At 42.3% G+C, this 27,427-nt stretch overlaps 1 protein-coding gene across 1 annotated transcript in view; it reads left to right on the forward strand.

The window, feature by feature from the left end:
- Positions 1-27,427, forward strand: part of LOC135558378 (pinopsin-like) — a 60,950-nt gene that overhangs the window by 15,252 nt on the left and 18,271 nt on the right. The window contains exon 3 of the mRNA XM_064992137.1: positions 25,651-25,884. Coding sequence (XP_064848209.1) covers positions 25,651-25,884 — 234 coding nt within the window. The remainder of the gene's footprint in view (positions 1-25,650; positions 25,885-27,427) is intronic.

Below are 27,427 nucleotides of genomic sequence, written 5' to 3' on the forward strand. Positions count from 1 at the left end.
AAAGCACCGCAATGTTTCTGAAGACATACATGTAATAAATTAATAATACATTATCTTCGTAATGATGCCTATTTTATGGATTTGAATACTTGTTGGATTTGAATGATTGTGGTGTTTTTAGATTTTTTTTGTTGCTGCTGTGTAGCATGTGAGAGAGATAGAAGGGAGCCAAGTCATGCAGGGATTTGTTGTTTGAGTAGAAGGATTTTAAAGTTGATCTGAATTTTGATTGGAGGTCAGTGGTGGAGGAGTGTGGGTGTAATGTGCTCTCAGGATTTAGGGCGGGTGAGATGTCTCGCAGCTGAGTTCTTGATATATTGAAGCAATAGTCCATGCATGAGGTAATGAAGGCATGTGTAAGGGTTTCAGCAGCTGAGTCTGTGAGGGAGGGGTGGAGTCTGGCGATGTTCTTGAGAAAGAAGGCAGATTTAGTGATGGTTTTAGTGTGGGCATCAAATGAAAGATCCTTCACCTGAGAGGCAGGGCAGCAGTCGTGGTCAAACTCCTCAACTCCTCTCCTTCTTCAGGAGAGATCTGGGTGCCAACAACATGGCCTCTGTCTTATTGCCGTTGAACTTCAGAAGGTTTGAGCTCATCCATGATTTTATTTATTTTAGGAGGTTGATGAGTGACGACGGGTGGAGGTCAGTGGTGGGTTTGGAGTGAAAATTGATTTCTGTGTCATCAGCGTAACAGTGCAAATGGAGACCGTGTTGGCGGATGATTTGGTCGAGGGGCAGGATGTAGATAATGAAAAGGAGAGGCCCTAGGACTGAGCCTTGAGGGGGACAGGAGCAGACATGAGCATGGGTGGATTTGAAATGCCCCAGGGTCACAAACCGCTGCCGGTCTGATAAACAGCTAGGACATGAACCAAGGCTGTTCCGGTGATTTCCAGAGTCTTTTCCATTGTTCCAAGGAGGATAGAATGGTAAACAATGTCAAAGGAAGCGTAGATGCCCAGTAGGACGAGAAAGCTAAGATTGCCAGATTCAGTCGCTAGTAATAGATTGTTGGCCACTTTGACCAGAGTTTTCCGTGCTGTGATTGTGACCCTAAAGCCTGATTGAAGACGCTTAAAGAGGTGATGTGAAGTTTCCATTTGCTTTAGAGGGTGAGTCGTGTGTTCAATTTCAAATCTATCCTTTGCACCAGACACTTCTTGTAGATCTGACAGGTATGAGCAGTTATTAGGCTGGGTCCAAATGTCCCATCCAGAACTTTTAATATCTATACAAACTGTTACTGACATATACAAGTTGATTTACATTTGTTGTCATGATGAAACCAATTTAGTACTACATAGCCAATAGAGGACGTTAAGATACTGTCCTATATATCTGTCCTATAATGCAATTCTGAAGCTTTGTGACAGCCAGTTGTGCAGACTGACGTCGATTGCCAAATGTGATGGCCAATGGTCAGACAGAGGTAGACCAGAGATGCCACATGTGCCAGTTTTGTCTCTGACAGGTGCACACGATGACCGACATGCACAGCCACTATCATTGCTGCACCAGAACCAACCAAGTTTGCCACAAATGCTGCTAGAGAAAAAAAAAACAGGGAAATTATCAGGAAGTGGCTGTCTTGTTTTTTTTTTTTGTTCTTTGTAATTGGTTTATATCGCAGTTGTGTGGTTTGAGGGAGTGACAAAAGGCTGCAAGCTTTTATGATTTGATTAGATTTAATGTGATTTAGATTTACAGCTGTTATTAAAGTACTCTGCTGTTTCATAACAGTGACATGGAATGACGTTCCCAGTGGCCTCCTGCAATTGAGCCCCTTTCCACCCTCCATATTTTTTGACAGCATCACACTCACTTTGATTGTCTGAAATACTGTAATTGGTCCCCCACTCACTTTGTGATGCGTTGCTGAAGGGTTCGACCCCCTCCTCCACTCCCTCCTCCCTATTGGGTGCAGAGCTTCCAGTTGCTTGATAATATGGCTGTTATAACCAGACCGGGTCCCAGGACACGTGTGTGTGTGTGTGTGTGTGTGTGTGTGTGTGTGTGTGTGTGTGTGTGTGTGTGTGTGTGTGTGTGTGTGTGTGTGTGTGTGTGTGTGTGTGTGTGTGTGTGTGTGTGTGTGTGTCTCAGGGGACTAAACGAAAAGCAGTGAAGCAAAGAGTGTATCTGTTTTGAAGGTGTGCAAGTGTATGAAATTGTACCTGCTTTGGGGGATTGGGCGAAGTGAGCCCTTTGGAGAGCTGTGTGTGTGTGTGTGTGATTTTGTATTACATGAGGCATTAGCAATGAGGAGATTCTTGATGCCTGATGCCATTTGCAAGCTATGAGAAGAACCGTCCTAGTGAATGTAATTTATTACTGATGTGAAATGACACACACACACACACACACACACACACACACACACACACACACACACACACACACACACACACACACACACACACACACACACACACACACACACACACACACACACACACACACACACACACACACACACACACACACACAGAGTACTCATAAAAACAAATGACTACTTATCCATGGCAAGGTGCCAGGCCATAATCATAGATGTCATTCCATTCCATTAAGCCGTGGCCACTTCATGACTGACATCAACCACTGAAGATGAATCACTCAGCTATGAGGGATGTCTTTGATAATGTTCCTGAGTGTGGAACCGCCTAATATTTAATTGTCTGCATCGCCGACCTGACATCTTACATTTCAATTTGGCTTCCCCCGCAACTTGAATTATCCTTTATCTTGGCTCTATATTTGCTCTGACGAAATTGCTAGAATTAAAATTGACAGAGGTCATCGGTTCAGTGATTTTTTTCGGAGGTATCCGATTGTTTTTGTGAGGACATAAAAAGAGAGTTGAGGTTGTATCATCTGAAACCTTATACTGTATGTGTAATCCCGTGTTATAATTAATGAATATTCATTAGGTGATGTATTTCGTCTGGAGGTACGTTCACGGTCGCCATGAAACATTTAGTTTCCCTGAAAGTCACGTAATGTATAATCCGTTATATCTCCACTAGAATAAAGTCACAACCACTCTGAAGCTTATAGTGCCACAAGTTTGTCAACAAATAAGCTCTGATTTTTTATTTTACCTTTATTTAACTAGGCAAGTCAGTTAATAACAATTTCTTATTTCCAATGACTGTTCTAGGAACAATGGGTTAACTGCCTGTTCAGGGGCAGAACAACAGATTTGTACCTTGTCAGCTCGGGGGTTTGAACTTGCAACCATGTGGTTACTAGTCCAACACTCCAACCACTAGGCTACCCTGCCGCCCCAAAGAATGGTGTACATATTTGGATTGATATTTGCAATGTCCTGTTAGTTTATGAAATTGTATTTATTTGAAGCTGATTGGGAGAAACTTCAGCGGCCAATTAGATTTAGGGAATGTGGTAATGACGTACCTTGGAGAAACCTTTAGCAGGTGAAATGATTGACATGAACCTGCAGGTAAAGAACCATTTGATTATCAGACAGTCTAGGTTCAAACAGTTAGAAAGCAAAAGATCAATACATCTAATCATTCTCACTGTTAGAGTGAACGTTGGAACAGAGCCCATATTCCTGACCCCTGGCTTCTTTCTCTGCAATTCCCTTTTGCTATTTTTCTCTTCTGTGTTTGGTCATCGCTCTCTGTCTGACTCTTTCACTGTCTGATTATTTTACTGTCTGACTCTTTCACTGTCTGATTCTTTCACTGTCTGACTCTTTCACTGTCTGACTCTTTCACTGTCTGATTATTTTACTGTCTGACTCTTTCACTGTCTGACTCTTTCACTGTCTGACTCTTTCACTGTCTGACTCTTTCACTGTCTGACTCTTTCTCTCTCTGACTCTTTCTCTCTCTGACTCTTTCTCTGTCTGACTCTTTCACTGTCTGATTCTTTCACTGTTTGACTCTTTCACTGTCTGACTCTTTCACTGTCTGACTCTTTCTCTCTCTGACTCTTTCACTGTCTGACTCTTTCACTGTCTGACTCTTTCACTGTCTGATTCTTTCACTGTCTGACTCTTTCTCTGTCTGACTCTTTCACTGTCTGACTCTTTCACTGTCTGACTCTTTCTGTCTGACTCTTTCACTGACTCTTTCACTGTCTGACTCTTTCACTGTCTGACTCTTTCACTGTCTGACTCTTTCACTGTCTGATTCTTTCACTGTCTGATTCTTTCACTGTCTGATTCTTTCACTGTCTGACTCTTTCTTTCACTGTCTGACTCTTTCACTGTCTGATTCTTTCACTGTCTGACTCTTTCACTGTCTGACTCTGACTGTCTTGACTCTTTCTCTGTCTGACTCTTTCACTGTCTGACTCTTTCACTGTCTGACTTTCACTGTCTGACTCTTTCACTGTCTGACTCTTTCACTGTCTTTCTTTCACTGTCTGACTCTTTCACTGTCTGACTCTTTCACTGTCTGACTCTTTCACTGTCTGTCTGTTTGACTCTTTCACTGTCTGACTCTTTCACTGTCTGACTCTTTCTCTCTCTGACTCTTTCACTGTCTGACTCTTTCACTGTCTGACTCTTTCACTGTCTGACTCTTTCACTGTCTGACTCTTTCACTGTCTGACTCTTTCACTGTCTGACTCTTTCACTGTCTGACTCTTTCACTGTCTGATTCTTTCACTGTCTGATTCTTTCACTGTCTGACTCTTTCACTGTCTGACTCTTTTGTCTGACTTTCACTGTCTGATTCTTTCACTGTCTGATTCTTTCACTGTCTGACTCTTTCACTGTCTGACTCTTTCACTGTCTGACTCTTTCTCTCTCTGACTCTTTCACTGTCTGACTCTTTCACTGTCTGACTTTCTTTCACTGTCTGACTCTTTCTTTCACTTTCTCTCTGACTCTTTCACTGTCTGACTCTTTCACTGTCTGATTCTTTCACTGTCTGACTCTTTCACTGTCTGACTCTTTCACTGTCTGACTCTTTCTCTGTCTGACTCTTTCACTGTCTGACTCTTTCACTGTCTGACTCTTTCACTGTCTGACTCTTTCACTGTCTGACTCTTTCACTGTCTGACTCTTTCTCTCTCTGACTCTTTCACTGTCTGACTCTTTCACTGTCTGACTCTTTCTCTCTCTGACTCTTTCACTGTCTGACTCTTTCACTGTCTGACTCTTTCACTGTCTGATTCTTTCTCTCTCTGACTCTTTCACTGTCTGACTCTTTCACTGTCTGACTCTTTCACTGTCTGACTCTTTCACTGTCTGACTCTTTCTCTCTCTGACTCTTTCACTGTCTGACTCTTTCACTCTCTGATTCTTTCACTGTCTGATTCTTTCACTGTCTGACTCTTTCACTGTCTGACTCTTTCACTGTCTGACTCTTTCACTGTCTGACTCTTTCACTGTCTGACTCTGACTCTTTCACTGTCTGACTCTTTCACTGTCTGACTCTTTCACTGTCTGATTCTTTCACTGTCTGACTCTTTCACTGTCTGACTCTTTCACTGTCTGATTCTTTCACTGTCTGACTCTTTCACTGTCTGACTCTTTCACTGTCTGATTCTTTCTCTGTCTTGACTTTTTCTCTGTCTGACTCTTTCACTGTCTGATTCTTTCTCTGTCTGACTCTTTCTCTGTCTGACTCTTTCTCTGTCTCTTTCTCTGTCTGACCCTTTGTCTGATTCTTTCTCTGTCTGACTCTTTCTCTGTCTGACCCTTTGTCTGATTCTTTCTCTGTCTGTTTAATTCTCTGTCTGACTCTTTCCATATCCTTCATTCCCAATGAAAGCTTTCTCCTCTCTGTAATTGCCATTCCACCATGTCTCTTCTCCGGTCCAATTTTTGTTGATTTGGGCAACCATTTTCTGTCGATAGGAAGGTTTGAGAGGGATTCACAGCTGTCAAGATGATACCACACACCTGTTGCATTAAAATAGAGGAATATTTGGCATGGACACCAGAGTGTAGTCTTTTGTTAGTTCAGACAAAAATGTCTATTTACCGCGCATGGCTTCATATTGAAAGTGCTTAAAGTCTTTATTACAATGACACCTCCTAATTATACTCTTAAGGTGTCAATGTGCTGTATGTGTATTTGGTGTGTGTCAGTTTGAGTGTCTGTTTGTTTGTTACATGTCCACTGTGTATTGTCATTTGTCAAAGACTTTGGAAAATTACAGGGGTGCCAAGGAGTGGAATGTTAGGTAAGGAGACTGGTGCCCAGGCTACTACATTTGGTGATGGTAAAAGCTTTTTTAATAATACAATTAGCTGTAAAGTGGGTAAGAGCACCGATTTAGCAATAGAGTGACGGACATTTATCCCTTAACAGTGAACATCCGTTCAGATTTAGTCATTTTTCCTCAATCCCTCAGTTTTAGGTGATTATCATATTTGCTTTGACACATCCGTGATTTTCACTTAGCGAGGTCTGCCACATCTGTGATTTTCCCTTAGCGAGGTCTGCCACATCTGTGATTTTCACTTAGCGAGGTCTGCCACATCTGTGATTTTCACTTAGCGAGGTCTGCCACATCTGTGATTTTTCCTTAGCGAGGTCTGCTACATCTGTGATTTTCACTTAGCGAGGTCTGCCACATCTGTGATTTTCACTTAGCGAGGTCTGCCACATCTGTGATTTTCACTTAGCGAGGTCTGCCACATCTGTGATTTTTCCTTAGCGAGGTCTGCTACATCTGTGATATTCACTTAGCGAGGTCTGCCACATCTGTGATTTTCACTTAGCGAGGTCTGCCACATCTGTGATTTTCACTTAGCGAGGTCTGCCACATCTGTGATTTTCCCTTAGCAAGGTCTGCCACATCTGTGATTTTCACTTAGCGAGGTCTGCCACATCTGGCCGACCCGTAGGGAATACCTCACACTTATTACCACGTGTTGCTTAGTTACCAAAGTGTTTTTGCTTTCATGTTCAGTGACAGAAGTCCCCCTCCCCCAAAAAATGTATGTTTTCTATTTATTTTCTTCCTGTTTGGAAAAAGGTTGCAACACAGGACCATTCACTGCATCATGGGTTGATATAATGTAATAGAGAAAAAAAATGAACAAGCTACACTACGTAAAGTATTGCTGTATATTTTGTGGGTGTGCTTGTCAGTGCAACATCAAAACAAATTCTCCCCAAATTCAAAGGATTTTTAACTTCTTATGGCTGCAATCCGGTTAACGGAATCGATATGACAACAGCCAGTGAAAGTGCAGAGCGCCAAATTCAAAAGAACAGAAATCTCATAATTAAAATTCCTCATACATACATCTATCTTATATCGTTTTCAAGGTAGTCTTGTTGTTAATCGCACCACAGTGTCCGATTTCAAATAGGAGTTATGGCGAAATCACCACAAACGATTATGTTAGGTCACCAACAACTCAGAAAAACACAGCCATTTTCCAGCCAAAGAGAGAGAGTAAAAAGCACAAATAGAGATAAAATTTATCACTAACCTTTGAACAGTGGGTTAACTGCCAGTTCAGAAGGGTACCTTGTCATATTTTAATCTTCATCAGATGACACTCATAGGACTTCATGTTACACAATACATATATGTTTTGTTTGATAAAGTTCATATTTATATAAAAAACTCTGAGTGTACATTGACGCGTTACATTCACTAGTTCCCAAAACATCCAGTGATTTTGCATAGCCACATCAATTCAACAGAAATACTCATAATAAATGTAGATGATAATACAAGTTATACACATGGAATTATAGATATACCTCTCCTTAACCTCTTGAAACTCTGGGGGCGCAATTTCATTTTTGGATGAAAAACGTTCCCGTTTTAAACAAGATATTTTGTCACAAAAAGATGCTCGACTATGCATATAATTGATAGCTTTGGAAAGAAAACACTCTGAATTTTCCAGAACTGCAAAGATATTGTCTGTGGGTGCCCTAGAACGGGAGCTACAGGCAAAACCAAGATGAAACGGCAACCAGGAAACCAGCAGGATTTTTGAGGCTCCGTTTTCCATTGTCTCCTTATATGGCTGTGAATGCGAGGAATGAGCCTGCCCTTTCTGTCGTTTCTCCAAGGTGTCTGCAGCATTGTGACGTATTTGTAGGCATATCATTGGAAGATTGACCATAAGAGACTACATTTTCCAGGTGTCCGCCCGGTGTCCTCCGTCGAAATTGGTGCGTCTTTTTCAGCTGCTGGTATTTTTCCATGCGATTCTGAGGGGAAAGCAGGCTTCCACGAACTGCATATCAATGAAGAGATATGTGAAAAAACACCTTGAGGATTGATTCTAAACAACGTTTGCCATGTTTCGGTCGATATTATGGAGTTAATTCGGAAAAAGTTTGACGTTTTGGTGACTGAATTTTCTGTTCGTTTCGGTAGCCAAATGTGATGTACAAAACGGAGCGATTTCTCCTACACAAAGATTCTTTCAGGAAAAACTGAACATTTGCTATGTAGCTGAGAGTCTCCTCATTGAAAACATCCGAAGCTCCTCAAAGGTAAATTATTTTATTTTATTTATTTGGTTATCTGGTTTTTGTGAAAATGTTGCATGCTAAATGCTACTCAAATTGCTAAGCTAGCTTGCAATACTCTTACACAAATTAGTGATTTGCTATGGTTCAAAAGCATATTTTGAAAATCTGAGATGACAGTGTTGTTAAGAAAAGGCTAAGCTTGAGAGCAGGTGCATTATTTTCATTTTATTTGCGATTTTCAGAAATCGTTAACGTTGTGTTATGCTAATGAGCCTGAGCCTTTATTCACGATCCCGGATACGGGATGGGGAGTATCAAGAGGTTTTAATGCAACCGCTGTGTCAGATTTAAAAAATTTTTTACGGAAAAAGAAAACCATGCAATAATCTGAGACGGCACCTATACACCTATCCAAACGCTGGAGTTGGTCGACCGTTTCTTCGGACAAAAACTTCAAAAAGTTAAAGCACTGAAAAAGCTCCACACGGTTCTAGAGAACATTTAACGGGACCACATTGAAGCATCTCAATTAGCTACCTACCCGTCACTGTAGAAACCGACAGAAAGCTAAATTAGCTCTTCATAGTTGTAACGTGTACGCTGAGAGTCGGGAAGCAAGTTCAGGGAGTGAGTTTTAATAATAAATAACACAAGGAACAAAACAAGAAACATGAGTAGCTTACAGACATGAAACAACGGAACAGAAACAACAACACCTAGGGAACGAACCAAAGTGAGTGACAGATATAGGAAGGTAATCAGGCAGGTGATTGAGTCCAGGTGAGTCTGATGATGCGCGTAACGATGGTGACAGGTGTGCGTAATAATGAGCAGCCTGATGATCTCGAGCGTCAGAGAGGGACAATAGTTTAGCATCAGGGCCAAACAAAAAGGGAAAAGGGGTAAGTTCAAAGAAGCTAAAAAAAAGCTCTTCATCATTTTGCAAACATTTATGGTCTGCCATCTTTGGTGGCAAAAGTCAAATAAACTCTTTGACAACACAGCGTTGAGGAATATGTTAGCTTTGTTGCTAATACCTCCCTCCACCCATTCCACTTCATACAAGCTGTCACCATCCATCTGAGAGGGTTTCCAGTTACAGCACATCCAGTGGGGGTAGGTGTTACTTTAAATGTTTATATCAATCTATGCATGGGTCGAGTTGATTCATGTTAATTCACTTAATTTCTTAGTACAGTGGCTACAGCCTCTGACTCAATGACAACAAGTGTGAGCATTGCCAAAACAAACCCATCTTACTTTCTGTCTTTAGCTATAAAATATATAATTTGGTGCCTCACACCGACGCTCCTTCACCATCTGTCCAAAACAAAGTGTAGCAGCTCATCGAGTGCTGAGGCCCTGACATTCATTCAACGATTCTGAGTGATGAATGGTAATATCACTGTCATACTTTGGCATATTGAGAAAGCCACTGCGAATCTTACTCCTGTCTCCACGTCTGTCTTGTGAGATTATATATCTTTATTCCCCAGAGAATTCTACATCGGAATTGAAGCACTGGCCTGGCTGATTAGCAGATTTTTCTTGCCAACCTATTTCGATCTGTACACAAATGTTTTGTTTTAACCATGTTTTGAGGCTATACATCGTTTGTTTACAATTAATTTGTTTACAAACAAAGGAAAAAACAAGGGGTTTCACAGGGATCCTGGCCCATGTTGACTCAGATGCTTCCCACAGTTTGGGTTGGGAACCATTCTTGATACACACAGGAAACTGTTGACCATTCACCCTCTGCACATAGACACAATCCATGTTCCTTCTTTATTTATTCTGTCTCCTCCCCTTCATCTACACTGATTGAAGTGGATTTAACAAGTGACATCAATAAGGGATCATAGCTTTCACCTGGATTCACCTGGTAAATCTATGTCATGGAAAGAGCAGGTGTTCTCAATGTTTTGTATACTCTGTGTATAAATTTTATTCTTCGTGAATTAAAAGTAAAAGAAAGCAGATGTCGGACGGCTCTGGCAGCTCCTGGCTGACGGACAGCTCTGGCAGCTCCTGGCTGACGGACGGCTCTGGCAGCTCCTGGCTGACGGACGGACGGCTCTGGCAGCTCAGGACAGACGGGAGACTCTGGCAGCTCAGGGCAGACGGGAGACTCTGACAGCGCTGGGCAGACGGGAGACTCTGACAGCGCTGGGCAGATGGGAGACTCTGACAGCTCAGGACAGACGGGAGACTCTGACAGCGCTGGGCAGACGGGAGACTCTGACAGCTCAGGACAGACGGGAGACTCTGACAGCGCTGGGCAGACGGGAGACTCTGACAGCGCTGGGCAGACGGGAGACTCTGACAGCTCAGGACAGACGGGAGACTCTGACAGAGCAGGGCAGACGGGAGACTCTGACAGCGCAGGGCAGACGGGAGACTCTGACAGCGCTGGGCAGACGGGAGACTCTGACAGCGCTGGGCAGACGGGAGACTCTGACAGCGCTGGGCAGATGGGAGACACTGGTAGCACTGGACAGGCGGGAGCACCTGTAGGGAGGAGATGGAGAGACAGCCTGGTGCCTGTCCAGTCCCTCTCTCTCCACGGTAAGCACGGGAATTGGCGCAGGTCTCCTACCTGACTTCGCCACACTCCCCGTGTGGCTCCCCAATAATTTTTTGGGGCTGCCTCTCGGGCTTCCAACCGCGCTGCCATGCTGCCTCCTCATACCACCGCCTCTCGGCTTTCGCTGCCTCAGGCTCTGCCTTGGGGCAGCGATACTCTCCCGGCTGTGCCATCCAGGATCTCCTCCCACGTCCAGGAGTCTGGAGATCGCTTCTGCTGCCCGTTACCACGCTGCTTGGTGCTTTGGTGGTGGGTAACGGTTCTCCTCTTCTTCTGACGAGGATGAGTAGGAGAGACCGAACCAATGTGCAGCGTGGTAAGTGTCCATTTTAGTTTATTAAACTGAACACTAAAGAATACAAAATAACAAAGTGAACGATACAAATGAAAACCGAAACAGTCCTGAAATGTGAAACAAACATTACAACAGGAAACCCACAACTCTAAAGTGAAACCAGGCTACCTACGTATGGTTCTCAATCAGGGACGTATGGTTCTCAATCAGGGACAATGATTGACAGCTGCCTCTGATTGAGAACCATACCAGGCCAAACACAGAAATCCCAAAACATAGGAAAAGGAACATAGACAACCCACCCAAATCACGCCCTGACCATACTAAAACGAAGACATAACAACAGAACTAAGGTCAGAACTTGACATCCAGAAGGAAATAACTTTACAGACGTTAGGATGGCTTAGTCTCCGGGAGATTGTCTTATTTTACAGTCTTCCCTGTCTTGAGTAACACAGTGAATGAATAAAGTGTCATTCATAAAAAAAATAACAATAGGATGAAACATTCCATGAAAATGAAATAAACATTTCTATGGACACAATCCTAAAGATGTGTCTCCCACAGACATCAGGCAATATGGAAACGATGCGCATCTCATCATGGTTTAGTACACCCGTTGGCTCTTTGGACAGGATTCATTCGTTCTGCACTACCAACAAAGCGCCTTTTATTAAAGGCAATTTCCACAATGTTTGCAAAGATCGCATTCATGGTAAACACTGTGGTAAACCCTGTGGGATGTGTGAATTACTTTTAAAAGGCACATGATAAAGTAGTGCACATAATTTGGTAATTGCTCAATAGTTAAATATACTGTAGCTGCAAAGTGTGAAAGCCTCAATAACAACCTGAGATATGTAGCTATCTACCGATATATTGTGTTCTGCAGCAATCCAATGTCTATGATAAATACAAGCCTTCCTAAAACAACTGACATCGCCAATCTGTTATTATGTTTAAAATAAAAAAAACATTTCACACCTCTAATGGTTTGCTCTTTGTGTTATTTGAAATAAAATATTCATGAATAGAATTAATTTGCTGTTGGAATTTAGCATCCCTACAACGCATTAAAACTGGAGCCATACTGGGACTATGATTACGAATGATGGCATACTGAATGGGTTTAAAGCTCAAGGGAGGAGATTCTCCCTGTTCTGAGGTTGGGAGCTGTGTGTGTGTGTGTGTGTGTGTGTGTGTGTGTGTGTGTGTGTGTGTGTGTGTGTGTGTGTGTGTGTGCACATGTGTAAACTAATCTCTGTCTGGTAATGGGTGTCCTGGTGTTTGCTTAACCTGCCTATATTTAGTTTTTACACCATGTATGTCAAGTGTAAAATTATTCTATTATGCTATATAACATATTCTATATGATATATTATATGACTACAGTAAGAACTCTAATAGTTTTTTTCCCTCAACTTTATGTTTATTTAGGAAATAACAGAGCTCTACCGGTGGTTAAGAAGTCCAAAGTCAGTCAATTTTGTTTACATCCCTGTTAGTGAGTATTTCTCATTTGCCAAGATAATCCATACACCTGACAGGTGTGGCATATCAAGAAGCTAATTAAACAGTATGATCATTACACAGGTGCACCTTGTGCTGGGGAAAAGAAAAGGCCACACTAAAATATGCCGTTTTATCACACAACACAATGCCACAGATGTCTTAAGTTTTGAGGGAGCATGCGATTGGCATGTTGACTGTAGGAATGTCCAGCAGTGCTGTTGCCAGAGAATTAAATGTTCCTTTCTTGACCATAAGCCGACTCCAATGTTGTTTTAGAATGTTTGGCAGTACGTCCTACTGTCCTCACAACCACAGACCACATGTGTGGCGTCATGTGGGCGAGCGGTTTGCTGATGTGAACAGAGTGCCCCGTGGTTGCGGTAGGGTTATGGTATGGGCAGGCATAAAAACAACGAAAACAATTGCATTTTATCGATGACAGAGTTACCGTGATGAGGTCCTTAGGCCCATTGTTGTGTCATTCATCCGTGGCCATCACCTCATGTTTCAGCATGATAATGCACGGCCCCATGTTGCAAGGTCCTGTACACAATTCCTGGAAGCTGTAAATGTCCCAGATCTTCCATGGCTTGCATAGTCACCAGACATGTCACTCGTCGAGCATGTTTGGGATGCTCTGGATCGACATATACGGCAGATTATTCCAGTTCCCGCCAATATCCAACAACCGAGTGGGACAACATTCCACAGGCCACAATCAACAGCCTTATCAACTCTATGCAAAGGAGATGTGTTGCGCTGCATGAAGCAAATGGAAGTCACACCAGATACAGACTGTTTTTCTGATCCATGCCCCTACCTTTTTTAAGGTAACTGTGACCAACATATGCATATCTGTATTCCTAGTCATGTGAAATCCAAAGATTAGGGCCTAATGAATTTATATCAGTTGACTGATTTCCTTATATGAACTGTAACTCAGTAAAATCTTTTGGATTTGTTGCATGTTTAGCTTATATTTTTGTTAAGTATACATTGAAATGAATGTGTTTATTTTTTTCCAGTATACATTGAAATGAATGTGTTTATATATTTTTTCAGTATACATTGAAATGAATGGGTTGATATTTGTTTTCAGTACATGTTGAAATGAATGTGTTTATATTTTTGTTCAGTATACATTGAAATGAATGTGTTTAGATTTTTGTTCAGTATACATTGAAATGAATGTGTTTATATTTGTTTTCAGTATACATTGAAATGAATGTGTTTATATTTTTTTCAGAATACATTGAAATGAATGTGTTTATATTTTTGTTCAGTATACATTGAAATGTATGTGTTTATATTTTTGTTCAGTATACATTGAAATGAATGTGTTTATATTTTTGTTAAGTATACATTGAAATGAATGTGTTTATATTTTTTTCAGTATACATTGAAATGAATGTGTTTAGATTTTTTTCCAGTATACATTGAAATGAATGTGTTTAGATTTTTGTTCAGTATACATTGAAATGAATATGTTTATATTTTTGTTCAGTATACATTGAAATGAATGTGTTTATATTTTTGTTCAGTATACATTGAAATGAATGTGTTTATATTTTTGTTCAGTACACAAATTTCAATTGGTCTAGTTTCTTCCAACGTGTTCACCACATGTTCAGACTAATCTTGAGAGTATTACTATTATAGGCATACAAGTCTCAATATCGATTAATGGGTCATGAAATGTGGTTTAACCAATTTATGATACCTAATATAGTGTGTCAACAATTCAATTATATTGTTTCACCAAAATAAGTATTTTTTAATACAAAATAAATCCACCATATTTTTTTCCGAAATATCAACCGTCTGGTTGAGCAATTTCTTTCTCAAAGAATTCTTGCTTTTTAGCCTTTTTACATTGCAACTATTTATCTTCAGTATTCCTACTCTTCAAGGTCTCTGGTGCAATATGAATCACCCACCAACTGAATTCCTGCCTTTATTCCAGATCTTTGGTGACTGATTTTGAGTTTTATTACAGCCTCTGAGTGGGTAAAGTTAGAGTGCCCCAACACTGAACTGCAGAAGGACACATATTATATAAATTATTGCAGGAATGCTGGGAAGGGGGGGGGTGGTTGACCATTCAAGATCTAGTGAAGATTTTTGTCATATCCACCTCTAAATCCATTGTCAAAACATACTCTACCAGCCAGTTGAGGCTAGGTTTAAAGGGTTAAGAAAGACCAGAAAGCCTCACGCTCGTGTTCATTGCAGTTCAAAACAACCACATGAGTAATATTGGTTAATTGAATACTAAGGGGTGTGACAGGCTTCTTGTCCTTGAGTGTACAACAGCTGAAGCCCGTAGACTCCGATGCTCCTCAGGACCATTGTACTCGTGCATCATCTCAGTACATTTATCTAAATAGCTCATCTCCTTAACAACACAAGTAGTACCTAATTGGCTTTGACCACGAGTTCTTGTTCTTCAAACGTATTACTCTGTTCCTGGTTGGAATGAAGGCATGCAGACAGGCAGACACTTTGGCTCTCTGGAAGTTCTCCAGATGGTTGGGTTTGGTGGCAGCAGTGTAGCTGACCCAATATGAACCCATCAACCAGGACAACACTCACGTAGAGTTACACAAGACTCTTTAAAGGTTTCAAGGCAGTTCATGAAAGAGTTGGTGGAATCTAAAGACTTTCCTTTCCTTTTTTGTTTTTCCACGGGTGTTTGCTGGAGCGATCCCGGATGCTCCATGTGTCCAATATTGTATTTTTTTAACTAGGTAAGTCAGTTAAGAACAAATTCTTATTTACAATGACGGCCTAACCTGGCCAAACCCTCCCCAAGCCCGGACGATGCTGGGCCAATTGTGCGCTGCCATATGGGACTCCCAATCTTGGCCAGTTGTGATACAGTCTGGAATCAAACTAGGGTCTGTAGTGAAGCCTCAAGCACTGAGATGCAGTGCCTTAGACTACTGTGCCACTCGGGAGCTCCAATATGTCACTTCTACTTTTTCATTTATATTTTTATTTGCGTAGAGCTGGCGCTCCTCCAAGCCGGAATGTATCTCAACCTTCTGATTTAAAATCACAGCACCCTCCTGAACTTCACCTCCAAATGACTCTAAACTTTTAACCTCAACCTACTTTAATAACACCTGACGTTGCGTTGCCTCAACATAATGCTTTAAGAACACCTGACATTGCTTTGTCTCAACGTAATGCTTTAATTATAAGGAATGACGCTAGAGAATAAAAGCAGGTACGGGGAGGTGACATTTAATTAGGAATGGACAGGCAACAGGACAGGAACAGCGTCAGAACTGGGAAACACAAAGACAGATGACAAACTATGCAGCAGTGGGGAACAGAGCTGGGGAACTGACAAACATAGGGGAGGTATTAAACAGGTGATTGAGTGAGTCCAATATCGCTGAAGCGCGTGACGAGGGAAGGCAGGTGTGCGTAAATGATGGTGGCAAGAGTGCGTAATGCAGGGCAGCCTGGTGCCCTCGACTGCCAGGGGGGAAGAGCAGGAGCAGGCATGACATTAATAACACCTGGCGGTGCTTTGCCTCAACATAATGCTTTAATAAAACCTGCTGTTGCTTTGCCTCAACATAATGCTTTAATAACACCTGGCGGTGCTTTGCCTCAACATAATGCTTTAATAACACCTGGCGGTGCTTTGCCTCAACATAATGCTTTAATAAAACCTGCTGTTGCTTTGCCTCAACATAATGCTTTAATAACACCTGGCGGTGCTTTGCCTCAACATAATGCTTTAATAAAACCTGCCGTTGATTTGCCTCAAGATAATGTTTTAATAACACCTGGCGGTGCTTTGCCTCAACATAATGCTTTATTAATAACACCTGGCGGTGCTTTGCCTCAATGTAATGCTTTATTAATAACACCTGGCGGTGCTTTGCCTCAATGTAATGTAACACCGTTTTTTCCCTTCAGTTAAAGCAATAATCATTCCCTGTGTCTGACCTCTCGCACAGAAGGGAAACACCTTGATGGTGTGACACAAAGGGAAGGAGGGTTTGGTGGGGTCCCGTGTGGCTCTGTTGGTAGAGCATGGTGCTTGCAATGACAGGGTTTTGGGTTAGATTCATCACGGGGGAACCATCACGCAGACCATTACGGGGGTGGGGGGATATGAAAATGTATGCCCTTACTACTGTAAGTCTCTGGATAAGAGTGTCACCTAAAATGTCAAATGATTGTGAGCGTTTGTTGCTGGGCGCAGTTGAGTGATTAGTCTTCTTACAGAGAGAGCCCTGTACAAGTGAGTCTCAGCAGGCCACTATAGCCTCGTGTAGCCTAATGTGGGAGACCCAAAGTGTACGATCTATCACATTTAACAGGCTATAGCAGGACTGGCTGGGACTCCATGTGGACTCAGGAATTGGAATGCTGAAGCGAAACAGGCAGTCAAAAGTGCTGCGTGTGTATCTTTCTGGGGTTGGTGTGTCTTTTAGGAGGTTGGTGTGTGTCTTTAGGGGGTTTGTGTGTGTCTTTATGGGGTTTGTGTGTCTTTCTGGGGTTGGTGTGTCTTTTAGGAGGTTGGTGTGTGTCTTTATGGGGTTTGTGTGTGTCTTTATGGGGTTTGTGTGTCTTTCTGGGGTTGGTGTGTGTCTTTATGGGGTTTGTGTGTGTCTTTATGGGGTTTGTGTGTGGGTCTTTCTGGGGTTGGTGTGTGTCTTTAGGGGGTTGGTGTGTGTCTGGTGTGTATATTTATCGGGTTGGTGTGTGTCTTTCTGGGCTTGGTGTGTGTCTGGTGTGTGTTTGGGAAGGTGTCATTGTGTGGCTGTTTGAGTCTGATTTGAAATGAATGTGCCCGTGTGTCTTCATTTGTTTTGTTGGGAGGTTTATGACCTCCCCATCCCCTCTAATACTGAACAACATAGAAAGAGCCTTTGATAAATATATTTTCAGGTGTGAAGAAGGAAACGAAACACAAAGCGTATTTAACTTCTTAGGAAAACAGACCTAAAGTTCATTACAAACATCATTACTTGGTCATCCAAAGTCAAACATTTTTATTTTCCATTAGCCTCAAAACATTTGACATACATCCGGTTTTTAAAGGACTATAATGAATGAACAGATAATGTTGTCATTAGAACAATCATTAGAACTTCAAGATGGCCTGATTGATTCCCTTATGATTCCCATCCACAGATCCTTCCTCATTATATATAACATTTTAGGAAAGGAAACCTATCCAGAGGTCAGAATAAGCATCGCTATAACACTTGATTGCCTTGGTTTCAGGCCTTGCCTTGGTTTCAGGCCTTGCCTTGATTTCAGGCCTTGCCTTGGTTTCAGGCCTTGCCTTGGTTTCAGGCCTTGCCTTGGTTTCAGGCCTTGCCTTGGTTTCAGGCCTTGCCTTGGTTTCAGGCCTTGCCTTGGTTTCAGGCCTTGCCTTGGTTTCAGGCCTTGCCTTGATTTCAGGCCTTGCCTTGATTTCAGGCCTTGCCTTGGTTTCAGGCCTTGCCTTGGTTTCAGGCCTTGCCTTGGTTTCAGGCCTTGCCTTGGTTTCAGGCCTTGCCTTGGTTTCAGGCCTTGCCTTGATTTCAGGCCTTGCCTTGATTTCAGGCCTTGCCTTGGTTTCAGGCCTTGCCTTGGTTTCAGGCCTTGCCTTGATTTCAGGCCTTGCCTTGATTTTAAAAGCCCCTGAGAGAAACTGGTGTGGTTCTGGTCTCAGGATTATGTTAGGGAGATATGAAATTCAGTCTTCACTCAGAAAGTTTTAATATTTTGTATACCATTCCGTTCCGGCTCATCTCTCCCAAGATTGTGAGGCGTAGACAGACCTCTTTTGTTTGGCAGATGCTAACCCACATTGATCTATCCTCCGCTTTGTAAGAGTCTTCTGAGGGAAGCCATGCGGTGGTGCGGGTGGCAGGTTTGTGGGTTGTTGCTTGCGGCATGTAGCCCTATAGGTGGAATAGGCCTGTTTGTCTTTCTGGGGTTGATGAGTGAGGCATGCAGCACTAAAGGAGAGAGGCCTGTTTGTCTTCCCTCGGCTAACAGTACATGGTCGTTTTGCTTTCGCTTCACTGCCCAGTCGACATAAAGGCTCACCTATTCCAAGGCTGGCGAGCCACCGATGCTAATCACCTCCATCTAAAATATAGAGAAGGTGGGGAGGGGGGCATATGAACACGTAATTTATCACCCAACTCCTCTGTGATACGACACTAAAAATAGATTGGACATTACATGGGCATGAGAGGCCACAGGTTTCTTGCTCTCCCAGCACTCCATGCACCTTAAGGGTAATTCATTACAGTAGCCTGAGCATTACACTCAAATCAGAGGCCCCAGATTTCACCTTCGACAAGGACATACAGGCAACCTTCCACTCATCCAGGATAATTACCTGCAGGTCCATGTTGTCCCTGGCGCTGAAGGAAGCAGACAGCACGGGGGACGCGAGGTATCGACTCACTCCAGCATTAGGGGATTTTCACCGACCGGTGCGAAGTCGGTTGCACACGTTTAATCCATTTAGGTTGTCTACTGCTTTAAATTGACTGATTATGTGGATTAATTAAGCCCATTAAGGCACTCTAATTTGTGGGCTGGTGCCGGCGCTGTGTCTGCAAAGAAAGTGCCTTCTCGTAGTTGTTGGATTGCTTTAAGGAGACACTGGTGTGGGGCAGCATAGACTTCCACATTGCTAATGTTCAAATCCATTTCAAGCAAAAGAAAGTTGACCATATGGTATTCTCCCTTGTCTTTCACTGACATTACATTGTTTGACAACACATGTAATTCCAATTTAACACCCTGTTCACAGCACTATACGTAGTGTAGCTGGTCAGTCAGACTACGGAGACATGGCATGGAGACAGGGCTCTGGAATGACCCGTGGCTCTTAATACTTTTATGCAGGCCACAGTTTAAGTTGATTTTACATACAATTAAGCACGTATAGAAGTGCATTTGTGAGGCGGCGTTTCCCCTCGCCTATGTTTATACCACAAGTCCTCATAAACATAGTTTTTTGTTGTTGTTTTGTGTGTAGCTTGTGAGGGCAACGGAGGTCAAAGGTCACATTCAGACCTTCTGAGGGTCCGTCATAGTCTTAACACGGGCCTGTATATTAAAATGAAACTTCCAATGTAACCAGATTTCAGACCTTTTTGTCCCCAGGGAGGGACACTCATTTGACACATGCTAATTATTCTAGTTTATTGCCATTACAGTGTCAGCCAGAGTAACACTGGCACACACTGACACAGCACCTTGATTATATTTAATACCACAACTATTTTTCTAAATCTAATTCTAAACAATTTTTTGGCGACTGCATAGAATAAATGGACTGCAGTATTACATTCAAAAGACAATGGGTTCTTTGTTCACACTACAGAGAGGTTGAATACTCATTAAAGGTTAGGATTATGCTGTGAATTTACCAACTCAGTGGTCTTGTGGTACTTGTACATCAAGCTGTCTCAGCTACAGAAACAGGATATGCTACTACTACTGCTGCAGCTTCTACTACTACTGCAGGTTCTACTACTACTGCTACTGCTACTACTGCTGCTACTGATACTGCTGCTGCTGCTACTACTACTACTACTACTGCTACTACTATTGCTACTGCTACTGATACTGCTGCTACTACTACTGCTATTGCTACTACTGCTACTACTGCTGCTACTACTACTACTGCTACTACTGCTACTAGTGCTACTGCTGCTGCTACTACTGCTGCTACTACTGCTACTGCAGCTACTGCTACTACTGCCACTGCTGCTACTTCTACTGCTACTGCTGCTACTGTTACTGCTACTGCTGGTACTACAGCTGCTACTGTTGTTACTGCTACTGCTGCTACTTCTGCTACTAGTGCTACTGCTGCTACTGCTGCTACTAGTGCTACTGCTGCTGCTACTACTGCTGCTACTACTGCTACTGCTGCTGCTACTGCTACTACTGCTGCTACTGCTGCTGCTACTGCTACTACTGCTTCTGCTGCTACTACTGCTGCTACTGTTGTTACTGCTACTGCTGCTACTACTGCTGCTACTACTACTACTACTGCTGCTACTACCTCTACTACTACTGCTGCTACTGCTACTACTGCTACTACTGCTGCTACTACTACTACTACTGCTGCTACTACCTCTACTACTAGTAACTGAATGGTTGCTGGATCAAATCCCAGAGCTGACAAGGTAAATCTGTCACTCTGCCCTTGAGCAAGGCAGTTCACCTACTGTTCCCCGAGTGCTGAAGATGTCGTTTAAGGCAGCCCCCCTTACCTCTCTGACTCATATTTCAGTTGAAGGCATTCAGTTGTACAACTTACTAGGTATTCCCCTTTCCCTTACTGCTGCTTCTATTCTGTGTAGTATTGTTTCACTGATCTCAGGCCACAAATACATCTTCCATACTACATATACAATGCCTTCAGAAAAAATCAATACACGAAGACAGTACAAAGATACAGGCATCCATCCTAACTCAGTTGCCTGGAGAGGAAGGAAACTGCTCAGGGATTTCAACATGAGGTCAATGTTGACTTTAAAACAGTTAAAGAGTTTAATGGCTGTGATCATGTTGTGGGTATGTTTGTAATTGTTAAGGACTGGAGAATTTTTCAGGAAAAACAAAAAACTGAATGGAGCTACACACAATAGCTACACAAAATACCCCATGATGACAAGGTTAAAACATGTTTTTAGAAATGTTAGCAAATGTTTTGATAAATAAATTTACACAAGTATTCACACACTTGAGTCAATACTTTGAGAAGCTCATTTGGCAGTGATTACAGCTGTGAGTCTTTCTGGGTAAGTCTCTAAGAGTTTTCCACACCTGGATTGTGCAACATTTGCCCATTTTTTTTAAAATTTTTAAATTCACTGTATTATTGGTAAGAAATTCCAGTGTAGATTTGGACTTGTGTTTTAGGTTATTGTCCTGCTAAAAGGGCAATTCATCTCCCAGTGTCTGGTGACAAGCAGATTGAACCAGGTTTTCCTCTAGGATTTTGCCTGTATTTAGCTCCATTCTATTTATTTTTTTATCCTGAAAAACTCTCCAGTCCTTAACAATTACAAGCATACTCTCAACATGATGCAGCCACCACTATGCTTGAAAATATGGAGAGTGGCACTCAGTAATGTGTTGTATTGGATTTGCCCCAAACAATCATTTGTATTCAGGTAAAAAAGTGAATTGCTTTGACATCTTTTTTGCAGTATTACTTTAGCACCTTGTTGTAAACAGGATGCATGTTTTGGAATATTTTTTATTTTGTACAGGCTTCCTTCATTTTTCTCTTTCAATTAGGTTAGTATTGGGAAATATCTACAATGCTGTTGATCCATCCTCAATTTTCTCCTATCACAGTCATTAATCAACTCTGTAACTGTTTTAACATCACCATTGGACTCACGGTGAAATCCCTGAGCAGTTACCTTCCTCTCTGGTAACTGAGTTAGGAAGGACGCCTGTATCTTTGTAGTGACTGGGTGTATTGATACACCATCCATAGTGTAATTAATAACTTCACCATGCTCAAAGGGATATTCAATTTCTGTTTTTTTTACCCATCCATCAATATGTGCCCTTGTGAGGCATTGGAAAATCTCCCTGGTATTTGTGGTTGAATCTGTGTTTGAAATTCACTGCTCAACTTAGGGATCTTACAGATAAGTGTATGTGTGGGGTACAGAGATGAAGTAGTCATTCAAAATCATGTTAAACACGATTATTGCACACAGAGTCCATGCAACTTATTATGTGACTTGTTAAGTACATTTTTACTCTGAATGTATTTAGGCTCATTTTTTATTCATTAGTACAAAATTTGAAAAATTGGGATGCTGGAAGAGGGGCCTGTGTGCAAAAATTTGGGAACCCCTGACATAGCAGACGCTCTTATCCAGATCGACTTACAGATAGATAGGTGGGTCAACCACATATGACAGTCATAGTAAGTACATTTTCCCCCAATAAAGGGGGGGGGGGCTCCCCTGTAATTGGTAATGGTGAGAGGTTAGCATGTCTTAGGGTTATGATCTTTGACCCTCTGTAAGTTTCTCAAACATACAATATTTACCATTAATTTCTCTTGGGCACAAAATAATCTGAAACACAACCAAAACGAACTGCAAATGCATCCAGCAAGTTTGTAGTCACCAGCTTGATGTAGTCATTGTGTGGTATGAATATGAGACCAAATTCAAAACTTTACTTTATTTCTAAGAACCTTTAGGGATGTCAATAATGTTGACCTCTTCTTGGCTTCAACACAATGCTCCTTGAGGGACATTTTGTTTTCTGTGTTTGTATCTCCTCTTTCCAAGGCTTTTAAAGTCAATGAGCAGAGTCATGATTTACCCAATCAACCGACTGTTTGGGGAAATCGACTGTTTGGGGAAATCAAAGGATGCTTAATTGGTTCAATCGAACGCTTCTTGAACCCATTAAGTGCCCTTTCATCAGATGAACAGGTATTTTATGGACCAAAGCGTTGTTCAGAGCCAAAATGGAGTGGATGAAAAGCCTTGCATCCATCGAAGATTTGACATTTCCTCTCCAATTCTGACCTTTTCCTGCTTAAAATGCTTTTGGTTAAATTGGTTTCTGCCTCTAGGCCAAACTGAAAAAAGTTGCTTATGACGCAGAGGCCTCAACAGCAGCATGAACAAAGAGACCCAAGCAGTCCAATCCTTAACCAATTTCCTGGGAATCCCTGGTAATTCCCACTGTAAACATAATAATTATGGTAATGTTTGGGACTAATTTATATCAAAATACTTTGAAATGTGATAATACCCCCTTGTTCGCTAGTGCCTAGTTAACCCTAACCCACAATATATAGGGGAGTGGGAAGAGACCAACATTTATCAAATCATCACAGGATTGTCTTTGGAGAGACGAAGGCAGAGACGGATTGAGTGAATCTTGCTGTCATGATTAGCTGCCATGAGATTAGTGATTGATGGCTGAAACCTGGAAGTTGTTTTAGGCTTCAGTAATGTTTTTTTCTGATGTTGTTTGAGTGCGTCACGCTGGCATAAATGTTTCAGGAGACAGGCACAGGAATGCTTCATATTTTGTTTTTTATTAAGCCCAAATTACAGCGTGCCGTGTAAAGGTACGAAGACCAAACAAACACGTAACAAAACACAGGGTAGAAACCCAAACAAAAGAGAGGAGTACCTTGAATAAATAACACAAGCACACAATGATTAACACACGGGACGAGACCCGTAATCATCTGCACAATCCACAATGGCACAAAAGCCAAAACACACAGCACAGGTATTCACATGCACCAATGGACATTGTAACAATAATGGTCAGCCCAATGGAAACCAAAGGGCACACTTATACAAGTACTAATCAGTGGGGACAGGTTTGCGTAATGAATGTTCCGGAGGGATCCGTGACAGAGTGGCTGAAAAAACTCCGATCCCCTATATCATGTCAGCACTGAGGCTTTTTGAACCCGGATTTCTGTCGAAGTGTCTGTCTCTGTGGAAACTTGTTTGTTTGGTCCACGTGTTATTTAAAAAAAAATCTATACATTTGACTATTATTTATCTTTTTTTTCTCTGAATTGTTGGGAAGGGCCTGGAAGTAAGCATTTCACTGTTAGTCTACACCTGTTTACGGAGCATGTGACAAATAACATTTGATTTGATATGACGGGTAGCCATTGATATGACGGGTAGCCATTGGGAAACAACGCAGACAGTAAAATAAAAACAACTCATGTTTGTGCGGAGCAAGAATCCCAGCGGGTACTGTGTGTGTGTGTGTGTGTTTCTATAGTGTGTGTTTCTATAGTGTGTGTGTTTCTATAGTGTGTGTGTTTCTATAGTGTGTGTGTTTCTATAGTGTGTGTTTCTATAGGGTGTGTGTGTTTCTATAGTGTGTGTGTTTCTATAGTGTGTGTGTTTCTACAGTGTGTGTGTGTTTCTATAGTGTGTGTGTTTCTATAGTGTGTGTGTGTTTCTATAGTGTGTGTGTTTCTATAGTGTGTGTGTTTCTATAGTGTGTGTGTGTGTTTCTGTAGTGTGTGTGCACGAGTATGTTCCTCAGAATCCAGCCATGTCAAGACATGTGACATGTATCTGCTAAATGACTTAAATGTAAATGTAATGTAAATGTATCCCTGATGTCGCATTGTGCCTAACAGAGGAGGCTGGTGGCAGGCGCTATAGGAGTACAGCTCATTGTAATGTCTGCAATGGAATTAATAATGGAAGGAGTCAAACGTGGTTTCCATATGATGTGTTTCATGGAACGGGGCTCCCGAGTGGTGCAGTGGTCTAAGGCCCTGCATCTCAGTGGTAGAGGTGTCACTACAGACCCTGGTTCATTTCCAGGCTGTATCACAGTCGGCCGTGATTGGGAGTCCCGTAGGGCGGCGCACAATTGGCCCAACGTCATCCGGGTTTGGCCTGGATAGTGCGTCATTGTAAATAAGAATTTGTTCTTAACCTTAACTGACTTGCCTAGTTAAATAAAGGTAAATATATATATATATAGCTCCTCCAACCAGCCTCCTCTGGTGCCGACCAACTGTTTACAATTGGGGAAAAATCTATAAAATGAGGACTCCTAAACAGTAGCCAAGCACTTTCTGTTTGTTTGTCAGAACATGCCTGTCTGGGAAAAGCCACTCCATTTCATTCCCTTCATTGGCTTTTTATGATTCCACTCTAATGCCACTGTGTTCCATGTGTCTGAGGAGCAAGAATGACATTCTAAAGGTTATTCTCTCTCGCTTCCTGTCTTTCTATGCCCCCCCCCTCTGTTACCTTTCTCTTTCATCGACTGCACACGCCGTCTCTCCTTCCCTGCTTATTGCCTCGGCAGGTTACCGCCATCAACACAGCTATGAGCAGGAAGAGGGAGCAGCGTGTTCTCGTCATGGTGGTAGTCATGGTGATGGTGTACCTGATGTGCTGGTTGCCGTATGGGGTCATGGCCTTGCTGGCTACCTTCGGACGCCCTGGCCTGGTCACCCCCGAGGCCAGCATCGTCCCCGCGATCATGGCCAAGACCAGCACGGTCTTCAACCCTGTTATCTATATCTTCATGAACAAGCAGGTGAGATAGATAATCATGCTCATCACTGTTAGAACGGAATGGTCATACTTGCAAAATTCTCAGGTTTTCCAGAAATCAAGGTTGGAGGATTCTGGGAATTTCTGGAAAACCTGCGAATTAGGGGAAAGGTTACAGCTTCATAACATAACATTATACCATGGGGTCACGTACACCTTCATAACATAACATTAAACCATGGGGTCACGTACATCTTCATAACATAACATTACACCATGGGGTCACGTACATCTTCATAACATAACATTACACCATGGGGTCACGTACACCTTCATAACATAACATTACACCATGGGGTCACGTACATCTTCATAACATAACATTACACCATGGGGTCACGTACATCTTCATAACATAACATTACACCATGGGGTCACGTACATCTTCATAACATAACATTACACCATGGGGTCACGTACATGACTGTCATAACGTAACATTACATCATGGGGTCACCTATATCTTCATAACATAACATTATACCATGGGGTCACGTACACCTTCATAACATAACATTATACCATGGGTTCACCTACATGACTGTCATAACGTAACATTACACCATGGGGTCACCTATATCTTCATAACTAGTTGAGAGAGACACGCTTGTAATCATCCACATGAATACAAAGTGAAAAAATAGGGTTATCAGTCAACCTTCAGTAGACCTTCAGTACACTTTCAGTACACATTCAGTTGACCTTCAGTACACCTTCAGTATCAAATGTATTTATATAACCCTTCTCTCATCAGCTGATATCTCAAAGTGCTGTACAGAAACCCAGCCTAAAACCCCAAACAGCAAACAATGCAGGTGTAGAAGCACGGTGGCTAGGACAAACTCCCTAGAAAGGCCAAAACCTAGGAAGAAACCTAGAGAGGAACCAGGCTATGAGGGGTGGCCAGTCCTCTTCTGGCTGTGCCGGGTGGAGATTATAGCAGACCATGGCCAAGATGTTCAAATGTTCATAAATGACCAGCATGGTCAAATAATAATAATCCCAGTAGTTGTTGAGGGTGCAGCAAGTCAGCACCTCAGGAGTAAATGTCAGTTGGCGTTTCATAGCCGATCATTAAGAGTATCTCTACCGCTCCTGCTGTCTCTAGATTTGAAAACAGCAGGTCTGGGACAGGTAGCACGTCCAGTGAACAGGTCAGGGTTCCATAGCCGCAGGCAGAACAGTTGAAACTGGAGCAGCAGCACGGCCAGGTGGACTGGGGGCAGCAAGGAGTCATCATGCCAGGTAGTCCTGAGGCATGGTCCTAGGGCTCAGGTCTGCTGCGAGAGAGAAAGAAAGAAAGAGAGAATTAGAGAGAGCATACATACATTCACACAGGACACCGGATAAGACAGGAGTACTCCAGATATAACAAACTGACCCTAGTCCCCCGACCTTCACCTTCACCTTCACCTTCACAACTACTGCAGCATAAATACTGGAGGCTGAGACAGGAGGGGTCAGGAGACACTGTGGCCCCATCCGATGATACCCCCGGACAGGGCCAAACAGGAAGGATATAACCC

This window comes from Oncorhynchus masou, chromosome 17, assembly GCF_036934945.1.
Source record: "Oncorhynchus masou masou isolate Uvic2021 chromosome 17, UVic_Omas_1.1, whole genome shotgun sequence".
NCBI classification, from domain to species: domain Eukaryota; kingdom Metazoa; phylum Chordata; class Actinopteri; order Salmoniformes; family Salmonidae; genus Oncorhynchus; species Oncorhynchus masou.